Genomic DNA, 18,382 nt, shown 5'->3' on the forward strand with positions numbered 1-18,382 from the left:
CTAAGAAGGGCAGAATCGTCAATTAATGCCTAATCGGTAAAGCGCATGAACGCGTCTGCAGTTCCCGAGGACCCTCCCGCGCGGGGCATTTTGGTAATTTCCTCCTGCGTCGTCCTTAGCTCGCCAGGTCATCCTTCCTCGTACCTATTTACCCTCGCGGTCCGAAACTTTTAAAAGTAAATTTTCGAATTTTAAAGATCCGATAAACCCACCCCTTCTTTTCCACAACTGCACTCCCACACCGGCCGACAATCCCCTCGCACGGTGCAGAGAGATGTGAGAAAATGCAGGAGTGAGAATAGAAGGTAATAGTTTATTAGCATTATTAAAGGGCAGTGGGCAATCACTCGCCCTGTCGCTTTCTTCTTGTATAGTGCGCGGTAAGCTGTCCACTCTGACGGATAAGTGGACTCGCGTATCGGGGTTTGATAAGACCAGTCGCTTATCTAACTAGCGTCTGTCCTACTTCCCATCTCGTATTCGGATACGAATAAATGAGTCGACCAGATGCGGGGCCCAAACAGGCGACTCCCGCCCGCGATCCAACCGGAGCTCGACACGTCCCCCATCAGGTGGAAACCACTGTGTCACGTGATGCCTGTTTACGGCCGGTAGCGGTGGAGGGGAAAGCGATTGCCTTTCGCCTAGCCTTTCCTTTTCGTTCCTTTGGCCATTTCCAGGACAGGGCCTCTCATTTGGCTATAATTACGGACGTGTCCTCTCCGCTTTGGAGAGGAAATGCATAAGGCGCGGTAGGGGTTTCCTTTCAAGGGTAGAATCGTCTAGCTAATTCTTCCAGAGTAGGAGGTCGATCGTGACCGTTGGTTGTTTAGATCGGACGGTGGGGAGCGGCGGTGGTGCACGTAATGATGTGGACCCCGGGCACGAGGAATGATACAGAATAAATATACAGTGAGTTTTTGGAGGTAGTCAGAGTCACACTGTGTCTCGGGTACGATGAATCCTTACAATAACGTGCCAAGAAAGACAAATCTTAATACTATTAGAGTCGGTAGTTACTCATAAGACGTAGACTCAACTCCAACCCAATATTACGAAAAAATTATTTAATAATTTAATAGTTTAGTTCGATTCGATTGATAGCTCGACGGTGTGGTTAGCTTAGAGTAACAGTTCGGCAGCACAATAGCTTAGAACAGATCTCGACGATATTTAGTTTAAAATAATTATTTGACAACATAAAACCTAAATTATATGGCTAAAAGCTCCATGAATTTTATGAAGGGTTCGGTCTGAACGATAAAAAAAAAAATTGATAAATCTTAATTTTTCAACGTCTAATAATTATAAAGTGTATAAAAAAAAGAGAAGTTAATAATATTTATTTAAATAATTAAAATTTGGTCTTTCTTAAAAATATCAAGAGTTTTAAAAAAAATAAATAATTTATTTAAAGACCTAATTCCACTTGAGAATTTTTATTTTATTTGTGATAGGAAAGTTAGCAAACAATCATGATCGCCACTCCCTGCGTCATGTCATACGTATAAAACGAGTTCTTGCTCCGGATTTGGTGGTTTAGATTAAAAAGTCAACAAATCTCATTAATTAAGAGACTAATCAAACAGTAAGTACAAGGTCCAACAAGAAAAAATATAATATTATTATTATTATTATTTTAATGATGGAACTCCAGGGGCACAACGGTCAATTCGAGAAAGAGATAGGGGGGCATAAGAAAGGAATCGCGGCTTCGTCGGGGTGAGGACTTTGACCGAGTGACCAAACTGCCCCTTGGATCCGTGGAATTAATTAAGTGCTGATAATATTATTTTTTTATTTATTAAAAAAAAATCTCACATGGTCCGCACTGCGCTCCCGGGATCTCGTGTCGGGAGGTTAATATCGCGATAAGATATATTGGAAGAGAGTTCGAGTGAGGGTTGTTTTTAAAGTGGATAAGAGATAAGGAGAGAACTCTCTGTCGGTCAAAGTCTCCGCTTGAAAGAAAAAGATAAAATATGCGATATCTCGAGTTAGGAGATGTCTCTGTCCTATATATATATATATATATATATTTCGATAGAATTAATTATTTATCAATAAGTTTGACGAAGATCTAATAGTTAAGATCTTTAATGGTATAATAGGAATAAAAGATATTACTAGTTCAGTAGGTAATTTTTTTTAGATATATAATTATGCACGTTATCTTATCATTAACTGAGAGTAATGTATATATATCAAAGGATGCGTATTGATATCTTTTATAATTCTCGATGAAAATTTACTTACATTTTATCTTTTTGATTATCTTTTATTATTTACATATATTTCCCATTAGTTTATGATTGATTTAAATTAAATTTTAATGGATAGAGATAGAGAATTATATTTAAATTGAAGTTTATCTCCAAATAATCAAATTTAAATTATTATTTAATATTAAATAATAGCTCTTATATTTAAGAGAGAAATCTTAACGTAAGAAAAAAAAACATGTAGAGCGCTTCTAATTGTTTATCAATCAGTTTGATGAAGATCTAATGGTTAAGATCTTCAACGGTACAATAAAGAAATTAAGAAGTTAGACACATGTAATTAAATCTTTTTAAGTAATATACTCTTTTTCTTACGTAATATGGTTTTGAAACCGTTACCGAAAACTGTACTGGGTATAAAATTTGTGCATCGAAGTATCTACTTATATGAATAATTTATTTAGACCCCAGTATTATTAACAACCTCTCAAATTCTTCCCGAGCTATATATTTTTGTCCATAACTTAGAAAGATTTTTTTTTTAAAAAAAAAAAGAGATATTAATATTAAAATATTTTTTATTTTTCATGAAATTAATTTATTTCTTTTATCATGGTATGAGAGAAATAAAAATTTTAGACAAAAAAACTTACTCATACAATATGAGCCACTCCGAGTGCCATTTTGACGGTGACTTTTAGATAATAAATAAATAAGTTATCATTTATAAATAAAATTAAAAAAATAAGTCGCTTGACTAAATGAACCCTAATTAAGGTTTAAATCATTGTTTTCATGCTAAAAATAGAAGGTAATCTATGTAATTAATTGAGGAGGCCACCATTCAAATATTCAACCAGTGCTGCCATGTTGCTAATTAAACTCATTCATATTTTTTAATGTTGTTCTCTCTTCTCAGTCTTCTGGCATGGCATTGATGATTGATTGCAGTAGGTGATAAAATTAATTGGGAAAAGCTTCAAAAATAATGTAATTAATTTGCTCTCCTTTCCTTTCCTTTCCTTTCCCTTTCTATGTTGTACTCTCACTTTACCTAAATGAAATATAAATTGGTATGGCCCACTCTATTAGATTAGTTGTTTAAATATTTTAAAATTAAAATAGTATGTGACTAATTTTAGGTGATCCGAAGATAGTTTTATTCTTAAGAAATTGGACGTAGGAAAATTTGCATACAACATCCTGTCTTTTGACGAAAATATGTCTAAAAAATATTTTATTATTAAATCTGTTAGTTAATCTTAATCAAACATCTAAATCAAATTAACTATACTAAACAAATATGAAAATATCTTTAATTAAGTCATACTAACGATATTTAGTCATTTTATAAATAAGAGTACTTCAGTCATTTTAGAAATAAGAATATTTTAGTTATTTTAGAAATAAAATATCTATACTTAACGAAATGTTTTCACGGCTTTAGTTTAAACTCAGAGTATTTTTTACACATATTCACTAAACTATATGGTTTGATTTATAAATAACAAGATGTTATATGTAAATTTTTCTTAAAAGGTAAGATAGATCGTTTGACATATTCTTTATCAAAAGCTACATCACTTGCGAAGCCACCAATATTTGTCCCCCTTAAATAATTCTATAATCTCATATCACACAATCATAATGTTCTCTCTTATTTTTGTTAAAAGCTCAATGAGAATTGAATTAGATTATTGAGATTTAAATTAAAAAGTAATTAGATAAGTATTTTTACAAATAAGATATAGTTTGAAATATATATATATATTACAAGAGTATACAAGTAAATTTTTAAAAAAAAATTATACACCCAAAAAAATACTTTGTTTCTAATTATTATGACAAATGTTTGTTATCTATATAGAAGACCTCAAACATCCTTTTCAAACTGTCACTATATGTCTCCACTTACCATTGTGATTAGATGGGTCCACTTGATTAATCTTTTAATATATAATAGAAAATCATTTTATGGGTCATTTACATGAAAAACCTAATTGGTTTTCAATTTTATAGCATTACTCATTGTTTATACAAATAGCAACATTAATTAAAACAAATAATAGGATGACTATTTTATATTATTTTATACTCTTTAAATTTAAAATTTTTTATAAATCCGGGCATATTATATTTTACCTATTTTGTGATTCATATCCTATTGTTGAAGATTTTGTAACCTAACTCCTTAATTTTTTTCTTATCATTTAATACTTTGGGTTAACTTAGACTGATACTAAAAAAAAAGAATATTTTATTATAATATACATAATAATTTATAAATATCTAAATTATCTATGTATTCTTTTATCTTTTTCTCAAGAAGGGAAAGGAGAAAATATGAGGAAAGATGGTGGCGACGACTATGACGACGATGAAGAAGGTAGGTGAGGAAAGTGTTGAAGGAATATAAAAATTAATAACTTGGGTTAACTTAGACTATACTAAAAAATAAAAATTTTATTATAATATACATAATAATTTGTAAATATCTAAATTATCCCTATCTTCTTCATTCTCTTTTTCTCAAGAAGGGAGAGGGAAAAGATAAGGAAATGTGGTGGCAACGACGACAGTGGAAAATGTGGGTGGAGAAGATGATGGAGCGATATAAAAAATGAGAATAATGATAGTATTTTAGTAATTTGGTCGACATCAATTAGTCAAAATAACGTCAAGGGTATTAATTGAGAATTATATGATAAAACGAGGGATCGATTACAAAATCTTCAAAAACGAATGTGAATCACAAAATAGGTAAAATATATAATGTGATTTATAAAAATTCTTTAAATTTAGGAGAGAAAAAAATGTAGGGTGGAATGATAATATCTATATTATAAATAATAATAATAAGCAAAATATATAGTGTTTTTTATTTGAAAGACATATATAAATTTGAGCACCAAAAAGTAAATGAGATTGTTAATATATATATATATTTAAAAAAAAAAGGGGGAAAAGAAAAGAAAAGGTTGAAAAGAAAGAATACGACAACACGTTTTCTCGCGCAAAATATCGTGCCGTGGTTGCGTGGAAAAACTCCTGCTGGAAATTATCGGGAGAAATCGGTTAGGAAAAAACCGGGGGAAAGAAGCAGGAGTTAATGGTGGTTGATGGAGACCGTTGCTTTGTCTGCACTCTATTTTTAGAGGAGTCTACACAGGCTTTCTTAATTGACTGTTACCAACAAGACAAGAGTGATGGCATCTTTGGGACAAGAGCTTAGCTTGGATTTCTTCTTAATTTTTTAATTTTTAATTTAAAAAAAAAAAATATATATATATATATATATAAGAGCTCTGATTTATAATTTTTTAAATTGAAATTATTTATCCTCCTATACGTTAAAAAGATCTTAAACTAGCTCATTTATTTATGACTACCATGACTATTTGGGTAATTTAGTTCTATTATCAAAAAATCTGTATATTTTTTAATTTTTTATATAATTTTAAAATTATTTTATTTTTTTAATATTTTAAAAAAAAATCTTAAATAATACCTATACTTATTACTAAAGTTTGACCGTTAGCTTTTCCGTTAAATTTAACTTAGTATTATAGCTATTTGAGTAATTTAGCAGTATTATCTAAAAATTTGTATGTTTTTTATTCTTTTATACTTTAAAATAAAATCTCAAACCAATTCACGTATTTATCAGTAAGGTGAGACCGTTAGGTATTTTGTTAAATTTAACTACGTAGTATAGCTATTTGGGTAATTTAGCTACGATATCTAAAAATTTGTTCTATATTTTAAAATCATTTTATTCTTTTATACTTTAAAAAATTTTTCAAACAAATCATATTACTTATTATTAAAGTGAGACCGTTAATTTTTCTGTTAAATTTAATTAAGTATTATGACTATTTAGGTAATTTAGCTATATTATCTAAAAATTTGTATACTGTTTTTAATAAACATGATATGGGTATTTTAATATTTTAATATTATCTAATTAAGTTTAATAAAAAAAACTAACGATTTCACTTTAGTCATAAAAATCACAACATTAGAACGCAAATAATAATAAAATTAATTTTAAAATCATCCTATAAAGTTAAAATAATTTTTAAAATGCTTAAAAATTGGACCCATGACAGTCACATTATATTTTAAAAGAAAAATCTAAGGGATATTTACCAAAAAGAGATTTCTGAGATTTTATAGTTAAAAAGTCAAATGTTTTATAAAAATAAAAATAAGAAAATGTGTATAAAAATGAGCAATAGTTTAAAGTTTCTAGGTTTAATTACCCTAGGAATAAATCCAAGCAACTTAGAGGCAATTTTTCTTCTAATGAATCAAAAGGGCCAGGTGGGGCAAAATTAAGCATATTTAAGCCCAAGTTCAACCTAATGATTTGGCCCAAACTAACCCCAAAAATGTTATTCCATCCTCATTTTGTTCAAATTACTATTCCACTCACCTTAACCATTATTTAATTATATAATTTTAATCATATCATCAACTTTTATCATCCTCGACATACGTTTGGCCAGTATATCTACTATAACTTTTGATCTACCAATTAGATTGACGAGAATCTAGTCGCATTGGATTCTTGACTTTCAGAGGAACAACGTAACCGGATCTCAAATCATTCCAACGAATTGTCTTCAAAAGTTCCATATAAATTTTTATCAAGAATAACAATTTGGATCTAAAAATATTTTTCTCGAGAGAGAGAGCAATACCTGTCCGCAATAATTTCACCATATTTTGTAACTAATAACGAGAAAATGGCAATTAGAATATCTTTTTTGTATAATTTAAATTTAATTCTATCTAGGATTAATTTTATTGAATTAGAGTTTAATGATAATTATGATTATTTTTTTAAAAAAATTAAGGATAATATAACTTAGCCTTCTACTAAATTATGTATACTATATTAGAGTTTTATATAATAATAATATATATTAATTATTCAAGGGTTTATATCTCAATATGTGAAAGCTTTTCGAGAAGAGGAGCTCTCGACAATGGCGGGCGGAGCGCCGCCATCCTCCTCCACCTCCTCCTCCTCTGGCCTTCCTCCACCTCCACCGCCACCCAAGATACTCCTCGCCAAGCCCTCGCCGGCCGGCGCCGGCGGCCATCGTCTAGGCCGAGAGGATGACCCCTCCGGCGTCCTCGTCCGTCCCCGCAACGCGACCCAGCCGGGTTCCCTCAACCTCCTATCTGAGTCGTGGGAAATCCAATCCGATCGCGTCCTCCCGGTTCGCTCTCTCACTCAAACGGTTAAACCCTAGTGGAAAGCAAAGAGATTTCAGCCATTAGATTCTGTTTTACTAGTTTTTACAAAATCTTACAGAATGAGAATGGAAACCGTCCAAGATAGATCTCAGCTGATTTCATTTGAGGAGAGTGTAGTTGAATTCACTCATATTGAATATATTCCATTTGAGGGAGAAGAGAGATTAAAAAAAAATCACGTCATTTGTTGCATTTTAGCACATAGTCAAACATAGTCATGTACTCGGCTTCAATAACATAATGAATTTTTCCTCTTTGGGCTGAACAATAAAAGTTGATCTCATGGTTCAGTACACTAGGAGGACCATCCAAATCTAAGATAATCGGTTAGTTACATTTAAATTTGTGATCCTCGGAAGTAGGAATAACCTTTTCCTTCTTTTGATTGTGCGTAGCACTTTGAGAAAGCCATTGTAACATGAAAGAACCAATCTTTTCCTGCATGATTTGCTTCTCATCAGTGCAATGCTATAATGGCCTTCTTTAGGTCATATGGAATTCTGAGATCGTAAGGCAGTGCAAAGTGGATAAACAAATCTGTCTATCCTTATTTTTTTTGTGATTTTTTGCTGTTTTATATTCTGTGCAGTTTCTGACCGAGAACAGTGATTTCGTTGTGGTTGGAATCATTGGTCCTCCTGGTGTTGGCAAGTCGACAATCATGAATGAGCTCTATGGTTTTGATGGAAGCTCGCCTGGTACATTTGCATTTCTGCTCTTGCCTAGGTTTACATTGCCATTTTGAAAATTAGTACTTTTCTTTCATTGAATGTTCATAATTTTGAAAATCAATCTTTTCCGAAAGGTCCGATCAAGTAGAATATACACTTAGAATTGAGGTTTAAACATTAATAAAATCTTCTCTATTAACTTATGGTGTCACTTTTATTCTTAAGGTTGTCTTGCTTCACAGTTTTGAGTGAAATAGTTGAAACAAGACTTAAAAGTGGAAAGGGTCTGAAAATTTGATCCTTGGTTGTATGCCATTTAAACGCACATGTAACCATGGCATCTCATGATACTTAGTAGGACAAGGTGCTATGCTGTGTGCATTCAGCACTAGAGAGAACTTAAACAATATTAGCAATTTCCATTATCAATTATCATGTTTTATAGACTTTCATTTATTCACTTTTGGTAATTAACATGATACCCTTCAAATCGTCATATTATTCGCTAATCAACAGGAATGAGTTCTGCAACTAACAACATCATAGTTTTTCTATTGGCATCACTATATTTTTGTTGATTCTTTGATGCGGTAAGCCTATGTTAATCTAAGCCAAACCAACTTGCAGGAATGCTGCCGCCCTTTGCGACTCAATCTGATGAAACCAAAGCAATGGCAAAGCACTGTACTGTAGGTGTTGAATTGAGGGTTTCTTCTGAGCGACTGATACTCCTCGATGCACAGGTTAGCCAATGGAGTTATTCAATATTGTAGTGTAATTAGATTACTGTAAAAATTGTTGTGTTCAGCTTGTTCCCCAGCTATCTACTTCTTTACTAGGACGAATTTGTTTGGAGGATTCTTTAATTGTAAATGCAAAAAAGCTATTCATTTTTCAATATGATTATAATTTATACATCATGTATACATGTATGTTCCATTTTTTTTATCCTTCAATATGTTTTAGGCATATTCAAATGTCAGAGATATTTATGCATTATTCATGATAGACACTATTTCATAAAAGTATGCCATCTACCTTTGGAGTTATGGCTTTTCACCATCTTGACATTCTTTCTTGCTCAGGATGTTATCATGTTTAAAATGTCATTCTGATCTTTTGGTGTAGCATTCATACTTCTTTCTACTCTTTCCTAATCTGCATTAATACAAAAACTCAGCATCTTTTTTGCTGCATGATTTCTGTTTTGATGGACAATTAATGCTCAATCGCATGTCTTTCTTATTTTCTCAATTTTGACAGTGGTTTGTATTATACCTGCAGCCTGTCTTCAGCCCCTCTGTTTTAATTGATATGATGCGACCCGATGGTTCGTCGACAATTCCTGTTTTGAATGGGGAGAACTTGTCAGCAGATTTGGCTCACGAGCTAATGGGAATTCAGGTGATTAGTGAGGAATATATTAATTTTCTTCCTTTGACATTTCCTATATTCTTGATAGGTTCACTACTTGCTGATACCTGATCCAGCATTATGTTCTTCTGTCCTGCTGCAAGGAACCATTCTAGCTAGGTGTTTTTCTGGCATCCATCTGTAACATCTTGTTGGTTGTGTCAGAGGGTATTCATGATTTTACTGTGTGGCAGCTGATGCTTACGGTATGTTATCTTCTATATTTTTGTGATTCATGCAATTTTGTATTTTTCATTTAGTTTTCAAAAACTATTACATGGCTAAGAGCAAGCCACCTATAAATTAACATGGAAAAAAGAACTTGTCTATTATATTGAGGATATGAATTCCTTATTTGGCATGTCTGCAGGTTGACTTACTGAAACACAACATACCAGACCCATCTCTATTGACGTCTCATCCCCAGGGTTCTAGCACTGTATCAGATAAGGAAAATAGAGGCAACATCCATGCCTGTAATGAAGAGTATTTGGCTGACCTTGTTTTCATTCATACCAAGTGAGGATTAACTTTCCTTAATCTACTTTGATACTATCTGCACTGATGAGCAAATCTCATGCTTTATACCATAACCGAGAAGTTACTTTGAATATGGTTATTTTGATAGTCATTTTCTACCTGCACCTTTTTTGCGTTGACTGGTTCATCTAATAAACTTGAAGAGTATCTACCCATTTCAGCATCTTCTCATTAATTCTAATTCTTACAGATTGCGGGAGCAAGACTTATCTCCTTCAAATGTGGCACTGCTAAGGAAGGATTTTTTGCAATTTTTCAAGTGCTCCTCTTTCAGTGTAACTAAATGTGAGCCCATATCACAAGTTGAATCTTCTAGTTCTCCAAATACACAGGTCCAGGATTCAGAGTCCATTCAACCAGACTTGTTTTTCCTGCCCCTACGAGTACAAGACAACTCAATGGCCTTCGAGGTCGAGAGTTATTCAACCATGTTAGGGAAGCTTCGTGATCAGGTACCTTTCTTCTTCTATCTTTGGTGTATATTTTCCTGAGTTAATTGATAGTTGATATTTAGGATGATTTAGATCAGACAACCACTATGGCAACACATGTAGAAAATATATGAGCTTGCTTCTCTTTCTTTTCCTCAGATTTCTAGATAACTAAACTACTTGCTGGTTATTTTTCTTCATTCAGATACTATCCATGAATCCCAGGCCCTTTTCAAGGAATATTTCAGAGCGTGATTGGTTGCGAAGCTCAGCTAAGATTTGGGAATCAGTGAAGAAATCTCCAGTTATTGCCGATTATTGTAGGACACTCAGAAATTCAGGATTGTTTAGGAAGTAACTGGTTGATGACCTTTTAGCAACTAAAATGGCTATCTATACAGATGATATTTCTTTCAATTTGTGGTTGCGACATTACTTCGATAACATTGAATGATCATGCAGCAATTTTGAGGTGAATTCTTTACCAGTTTTTACTAACCTTGAGGCTTTTACATCTTTAATACTAGGAGAATCAATTAAACACTCTGTATCTTTTATTATTATTTACACCTATCTTATCGATATTTATCATTTTACTCCTACTTTATGAATTTAATTCTTAAGTACACTCAAGAGTTAAATTTAAAAAGTTTAAATACTAAATTACAGTCATACCCTAATTTTATTCTATATCTACAGTTAAATTAACTAATATATATAATTATCTTTAGATTGAAAAAACTAAGAGTTTTTTGATGATTAAACCCAAAATGCAAGAATTAAATGATAAATACTCATCAGGCAGGAGTGTCTTTTTTAATCAGTATCCCTCAATCTTAATATCACTCTTTCCTCACAAGAAGCAAAAGAAGCACACGCAGCTCAGTAATTCTTTGCACAGCTTTCTAAGATTTAGCATAAAAATCATATTAATTGATTACCTCACAGAAATCATACTCATCTTTATAACTCCCAAAAAATAAAAATAAAAAATCATTTCACATGACCAGGAGATTCCACATCAATCAGAATGCCAGATGTGCTTTCCTTTAAACTAATAGAAGCATCAAGATAGTAATTTGATGTATGAACTATAAAAGATAGAACCAGTTCTTTGAGCTACAGAAAAGAAAGATAAGGGGTAGGCAGATAGGTCACTCATGATCAGAAGAAGATTCAGATCATACATGATTGAGGGAAGTATTCAATCCCTCAGCACCAAAATTTGGTAATATATGTCTTGTCACAAAGATGAGCAAATGGTTTTCTTTCTTGTTACAGATACAAATGAATCCACTTACTCTGACCTAGAACTAGTGTAGATCTACTCGCACTTGATTGAACGGTATATGTGCCGCACAAACAGTAAAGAGGCACGGAAACCAACGGTGCCCAACATGAGGAAGAACCCATAGCAGATGCAAGTCATGTAACCGAAGAAGAATGATGTTTGCATGAAGCCCGACATGTCCGATCTCGCATGATAGTAGTAGATGCAGTAGAAGAAGACGAATATGCCAGTGGAACCTCCACAAAGAACAGATCTGCATAAAGTATAATTTATTTATTTTCCTTAATTTTGAAGGTGGGAAAAAGAAAAGACTTCGAAGAAAATCAAAACAGTATTGAAAGAAAAAAAATCTACAGCACTCCTGCATTACTATCTCCAGATAATAAATTATTTTGATGATTCAGATAACTGGAAAAGAATGATGCCAAAGATGCACTTCTGGACAGTCGATCGTTTAATGTCATCAAATAAGGAAAAACAAAAAATTCAGTGACAGCTAATCATACATAATAGAGAAGAACAAGTTGACAAAATTCTTCCCCTTGAGCAAATAGGCTAGCACAATTTTATAATCTGCTACTCGTAGTACAATAACTCCCGAACCACCTTTTTCTTTGAAAGTTCCAGATCTTTGGCATGCCTAAACAAGAACTATTATCCTGATTTAGCTAGTTGAGGACTATTTGAGTTTGTTCTGCCAAACTAACAAGTTCACCTATGGACTGATATTCTGTAGATCTATGTAAGCCTTTACCACTTTTCAAAGAGTGAAATATTAGGGAAAGTATTATCCCTAATCTCTTCTATTATATGGAGAACATCTGATGAGAAAAGTAGCTAAATGTAATGAACTCTATACCCTTAATATTAAAGAACATCTCTACATCAATTTGCAATCATTTCCAATCAAACTTTCATCAATGCATTGGTTTGCAATGATAATATTTTTGATGCAGCATCAGAAGTTACTGTCAACAAGAAAAGATCGTGCATAATGACCCTATTATGTTGGATATTTAAACTCTGGACTACAAAAGTATATAATCAACTGTATATGCGGAGAACTACGCAGACACTAGAATCAACATAAAATACTCACACGATACATATGTGGCAATTCACATAAAGGAATGCTGTGTAGTAAAGTGGGGGCAGGACACCTTATCAGATGACACGGGCAATAACACAAGCTAATCTATTCTGGGCATTCATTTCTCTGGTGTTTCCTTCTCAAATGCATACGTAAATGAGTGACATGAGGAATGCATGCATCACTTTGTTCTCAAATATATTCCTACATTTCAAAGTTTTTGTTCAATGGATTGTGTTGTTAACATGTTCTGGTTTTACACTTCACTGAGCTTGAGGCAGATGAGGCTCGTGGCAACAAAGTAAAATGGAAAAGGACAAGAGCATCTAAAGTTGAAAGCACAAGGATTATAAGAATTTGCTAACAATGATATGATTAACCAGAATAGCAGGAAGATTTACCTCCACCACCACTCATGATCCTCAACAGCAAGCTGGAAGTATGTCAATGCCACAGTGATGAATGCCGTGACAATAATGAGGATGATGAAGACGATAAAGAGGATGCTGTAGATTGTGTAGATTTTGTGACCCCAGACACTAGCGAATATGTAGTACAGCTCAATGTAGATGGCACTGAAGGGAAGAAAACCTGCCATTGCCATTTGAGGAATAGTGCTTCGGTACCATGGCAATTGAGGGATCTCTCTTGGATACTTTGTTGTGCGGCATGGGGCTTGGAATTCTATCTTGCTATTTTTACCTGCTATCCCACCCAATACAAGTAGAGGAGAAGTCACGAGTGCCCATATGAGGATAATCACAAGGATAGTACCAAATGGTAAGGCAGCAGTAGCACTGTATACTATTGCGACAGTGTTAAGGAAGCTGAATGTCAAGAACAGGGGTCCACAAAATAACGACCCAGTTAACAACAAATTCTTCACCTGCCACTCAAAAGAAAAAAACATTAACACATGGAGAAGTCCTAATAGCAAAAAAGAATGAAATTTAGACAAGAAATACTATACCCAATTTGTCCCCTCTAGTTGCAGATAGAAGGAGGTTGCTGTATAGCCAGCAATACCAGATGTAAGAGCATAGATAACAACAAGAGCAGTGAAAAGTGCCCCCCTATTGTACGGATAGAACACCCCAACCAGTGCTAGAAGGAAGATGAAGATCGCACTAGTAGACAAACAAGCTGGTATTAGAGTGGCAGAAGTAATCAATATTCAAGGCAAAATTCAGACGACTTACAGAGCTAGGAGCTGAGTTCCTGATCCAATAATAGCTGCAAACAAAGATTTGTGGTTAGGGAATCGGAAGACATCACCATGAATATACTTCCACCCAGTCTCTTCTTGGTCTTCAAGAGCCTCTTCATCGTGAGAGTATCTTTTAAGGAAATGAGTAATCACAAACTCAGTAATAATAACAAGGAACCATGAGACCAAAAAGGAAAAATCCAATATGTAATGCTTACTTGATAAAGTCATTCTTGAGAACACGCATCAGAATTGTGGCAAGAAAACCAGTTAAAAGAAGTACGGTGACACATGAGTTTATTATAGAGAACCAGTGAATCTCTAAATGCTGGGGCATAGAAGAAGACTTGGAGTATTTCTCCATTCTCTTCTCAAAAGGAATTTCAGTCTTTTTCCATGCAACTGAGTATGAGAATTCCACATATACTTCCTTATCCTCAGTGATATCCACAGACAGATTCGGATCAGTTTGTACGTTAATTTCTATCACGCGGTCATCATTGTATAGAATGTCGAAGTGAATGTGCTTAAATATCAAATACTTGGACTCACTTTGATCAAGCTTGTCCCTCTCAACTTTGCCCAAGAACCCCCAAAACGGTAAGTCATCGTAGTACATTTGGAAGTAATAGTCTTTCGAGACTGCATCCCTGAGCTTTGAAACTTCCTCCTTTGACAAGGTTTTCTTACAGAGAGATCCAGACTGTTTTTCTTCCTTGAAATTCAACTCATATGGCGCATCAACCAAGCGATCACCGTTTAGAACTTCTCCTAAAGCTTCCCTTTTCTCAGTTACATGCTCTGTTATCATTTCAACAATTACATAAGAACTTAACAACAAATAAACCAGAAGAGTGTCTATTAAACAAAGAGATAGAAAGAAAGCCGCAAGGAATTGGCTTCTATAGAATGCAAGGGTGGGATAGTGAACCTGGGGAGCAGAATGGCAGATCATAGTAACGATATGTCTCACTGCATGTGCCGAAAAGAACTTGTTAAACTTGATGATCTTGGAGAGTAAAAGGAAATGAGACTTACAATTCTAAGATATAAATTTACAGGGGAAATTATCTTTTTTAATCTCAGCTTGCACAGAAAAAAAAAATAATAATAATCAGAACGCTGAAGAACTCTAGCAGCCCACTTTAGAGTCATTGGATAACTGCCATCAAAGTCAAAAAGTGCCGCACTGCCCTCATTTGGCATTTAGTAGACAGGTAGGCAGGCTTTTACAGAAAAGAAATATTAGAAAATCATGAGAGCAAATAAAAAATGCCGCAATGAAAGATTACAGTGTTGAACCGAACTCAGATATCATCTGTGAGACCACGATCCAGATCCCTAGCTTAAACATTCTATCTAAATAAGTAAGGCATTCAATTAGGATGCGTTTTGAGCCCCAAAGGTCCAACATTAAAAAAGACGAAGACAATGGAATTCCAAAGATGCCTGAAAGATGAATGCCCAAATCTCATTTCTGAGAAATACTAGATACTACATTGAGGAATGAACTTATTTCTGAAAGACGAACACCCAAAATCTCATAAATTACCTTGGATTGTGAAAAGGTCCCACTTTGTTAGCATACAGAGGGACATGGTCTCCCTCCTTGTACCTGTGATTAGATCCATCACCTTCAACGCTCAATCCACATGCCAGAAACAGAAACAGAACACCAGCTATCTTTATCTTCACCATGATCACACGCAAGGTCCTCCCAACCAAAAAGAAGACCCAGATCTCGCCTGCTTCCAAGGAGATCTCCGAGAAGCGAAAACGTTATCAAGCTAAGGCCTTTACCACAACGAACGCATCCTGTTCCTGCAATGTGATAGCATAACAGTTTCTGGATCGAAAGGGGAAATGGGTCTCAGGATCTACGGCAAAAGGTGGGATCTTTACGACGAAAAGATGGAGTTTTGACTGAGGAAAACGTGGGATCCGGGGGAAATGATCTCGAGATCTGCGAGGTGCAGGTGGGAGATGAAACTAGCTCTGGTTCCGTAACCCAGAGCTCGAGAGAGCAAAAGAAGGGGAGGTCGGTTGGTTCGTGGGCTCCTCCTTTCTCGGTGAGATGAGATGGGACAAGCAAGTGGTTGGAGAAACCAAGATCGATTCATGTCATTCACTTAGCACCCAAATTTACCCAGCAATGGTGTCCACTGTGGGTAATTTGCAATTGGCTTAATTACGCTCTGCCCTACCTTATCGGTATGTATCATTCGACCACCGTATTATGGATTTAATCCTCAAAACCATCCTGAGTTAAAATTAATCTCAACCGATGAAATAAAGAGTATTGTGCTAACTTCGAAAATTAAAAAAAAAAAAACCTAAATTACCCCCTCTTTTTTAGTCATCTCCTCTTTGCCTTAGCCTAGCGTGCGTAAGAGGGGAAGATGTAGCCCAAGGAGGTGGTCTAGATGAGCACGCGCATGGACACCATGGCTGGCTTTGCATCCAGGAGGAGTCTGCATAGAAGGATCGTGAGCTTGTACCACCACCGACTAGGATGTTTTCTGCACATATTCGTTAAGTTATAGTGCTCGATTTGTAAATAGTAAAAATATTGGGTGTAAACCATAATTTCGTTAAAAGGCAGATGTCATATGCAAAAATTTATATTTTCTATTTATACTTACTCTTAAACTTTACAATCCATACTTCCTAGGTTGTGTGCTCACCACCTTTTAGTGAAACATTCACACATTTATGAAACAACGATGTTGATATTAGGGAGTAGTTATTTTTTATTTTTTAAACTAGTTGGATTGTAGCCCGTATGTAGGCGTTGCACTTTAGTAATTACTTATGGATTAGTATTTTCGATGTCATACCCAGTGATACTATGTATTTTGTTTGGATTATTTATAGTATTTAGACTTTTTCTTTGGATATATTATGAAAAGTATTAACTAACAGATCACGTGAAAAACATACGGTGATATCAGCATACCACTTACTCATCAATATATTTGAAACCCGATCCATTTGATTATCCATTATTTGTATCTATATTTAGGATAATATATTCAATTCATTTCCAATTTAACTATCCTCGATGTAGCAAATTCTTGCACCCATAGTTGCAGATGATTCTCCATCAAGATCAGAATTATAATAATTCTTCAATCCTAGTTTCCTGGACTTTGATTTACCAACCAACTCTAATAGAGTTAGTAAGTACTTTTTCCTATGCCTGAGGTGGCCACGGGATTGACTATTATTTATAATCTAAAATAATTATTGTGAAAAAAATTATTTGGTGGTTTGATAAGTTAGTCACTTAGCTTAATGGCTCAACTCGATTGATGGCTCGACGGTGTGATTGGTTTAGATGATAAGAGAGCAAGTTTTGGTGGTGTTTAATTTAGAGTAATAGTTTGGTTACACATACCTTTTGAAGCTTAGACTATGCACCTTATTATATCGGCTAAAGCAGTGTACATCTGTATCTAGGAAGACTTGACTCATTGTAGAGCTCATATCTAGCCTTCAAGCTCTTTAAATTTAACCCCATGTACTTAAAAAATTCTTAAACTACTCCTTATATTTACGACTAATATGAGACTGTTAGTTTTTCTGTCTATATTAATGAAAATCACACAAAATTTCTGTAAAATTGGATGATACGTTGAATTTCCTCCATTTTTAAGTTTTTATGGATAAATTATCCTTCTTAATTCTCATCTTATATAAGCATTTATTTCTCTTTAATAGGGTTGTCAAAATAATCGGGTTGGCTTGAGCTCGGCTTGATAAGGCTGGAATATATATAGCTTGTAGTTTTCTAACAATTATCTTTATTACTTGTAATTTATATTTTAGTTGCTTATAATCTTCTAACATAAATATCTTTGCTTATAATTTATATTTTATTAATATTTATATCTTTATAGTTGAATTATATTTTATTTTAATCTTGATTCAAGCCTAAATCAATTCAAGCTTGCTTAGGCTCGAAAATGGCTTAATAAGGCTTAAAATTGCTAATTGAGCAACTCATTTAAGCTCGAACTTGGCTCAAGTTAAAAATAAGCTTGCAATTTGTTCGAGTTCAAAATAAGCTTGAAATTGGCTTGAAATTATTTTAATTTAAGCTTGATCAGAGAGTCATGCTCGAAATTAAGTTCAATCCGAGCTTGGCTCATTTACACCTCTACTCTTCAAAGAATATCCACATATTTTCGTCTCTTATTTTATGGATTGTGTCAACTATATATTAAGTACTATTAAATCTGGATTTCTATAA

The 18,382-nt window shown here is 34.0% G+C and overlaps 2 protein-coding genes across 3 annotated transcripts; one reads left to right on the forward strand and one right to left on the reverse strand.

Moving 5' to 3' along the window:
• The first annotated feature begins 7,177 nt into the window (after positions 1–7,177).
• Positions 7,178–11,019, forward strand: LOC140770874 (uncharacterized). The gene is made up of 8 exons (XM_073112195.1): positions 7,178–7,450; positions 8,077–8,185; positions 8,786–8,901; positions 9,443–9,562; positions 9,688–9,777; positions 9,942–10,090; positions 10,302–10,563; positions 10,748–11,019. The coding sequence occupies exons 1-8, from the start codon at positions 7,214–7,216 to the stop codon at positions 10,898–10,900; spliced, it is 1,236 nt and encodes a 411-aa protein (XP_072968296.1). The 5' UTR covers positions 7,178–7,213; the 3' UTR covers positions 10,901–11,019.
• Positions 11,020–11,671: 652 nt separating this feature from the next.
• On the reverse strand, positions 11,672–16,281 carry LOC140774451 (transmembrane 9 superfamily member 2-like). Of its 2 annotated transcripts, XM_073117468.1 has the most exons (8): positions 16,033–16,281; positions 15,683–15,951; positions 15,062–15,102; positions 14,349–14,931; positions 14,123–14,260; positions 13,894–14,050; positions 13,325–13,809; positions 11,672–12,086 (listed from the first exon to the last, which is right to left on the reverse strand). In XM_073117468.1, exons 2-8 carry the CDS (start codon positions 15,826–15,828, stop codon positions 11,867–11,869), a joined length of 1,770 nt encoding a protein of 589 aa, XP_072973569.1. In that variant the 5' UTR covers positions 15,829–15,951; positions 16,033–16,281; the 3' UTR covers positions 11,672–11,866. The 2 variants fall into 2 exon arrangements, with proteins under 2 accessions (XP_072973569.1, XP_072973562.1); XM_073117461.1 differs by having other exon boundaries at positions 15,683–16,281.
• Positions 16,282–18,382: the final 2,101 nt, after the last annotated feature.

Source organism: Typha angustifolia, chromosome 2 (genome assembly GCF_048772165.1).
Source record: "Typha angustifolia cultivar Huaian chromosome 2, ASM4877216v1, whole genome shotgun sequence".
NCBI lineage: Eukaryota > Viridiplantae > Streptophyta > Magnoliopsida > Poales > Typhaceae > Typha > Typha angustifolia.

Bases quoted from the DNA above. Each gene is read 5' to 3' on its own strand.
- LOC140770874 (XM_073112195.1), top strand. From the start codon at position 7,214: ATGGCGGGCGGAGCGCCGCCATCCTCCTCCACCTCCTCCTCCTCTGGC. The intron at 8,186-8,785 runs GTACATTTGCAT...ACCAACTTGCAG, and splicing joins TTTTGATGGAAGCTCGCCTG to GAATGCTGCCGCCCTTTGCG. The intron at 10,091-10,301 runs GTGAGGATTAAC...TAATTCTTACAG, and splicing joins CTTGTTTTCATTCATACCAA to ATTGCGGGAGCAAGACTTAT.
- LOC140774451 (XM_073117468.1), bottom strand. From the start codon at position 15,828: ATGGTGAAGATAAAGATAGCTGGTGTTCTGTTTCTGTTTCTGGCATGT. The intron at 15,103-15,682 runs GTAATTTATGAG...CGGCACATGCAG, and splicing joins GGACCTTTTCACAATCCAAG to TGAGACATATCGTTACTATG. The intron at 12,087-13,324 runs GTAAATCTTCCT...TACTTTATGCAG, and splicing joins GATCATGAGTGGTGGTGGAG to ATCTGTTCTTTGTGGAGGTT.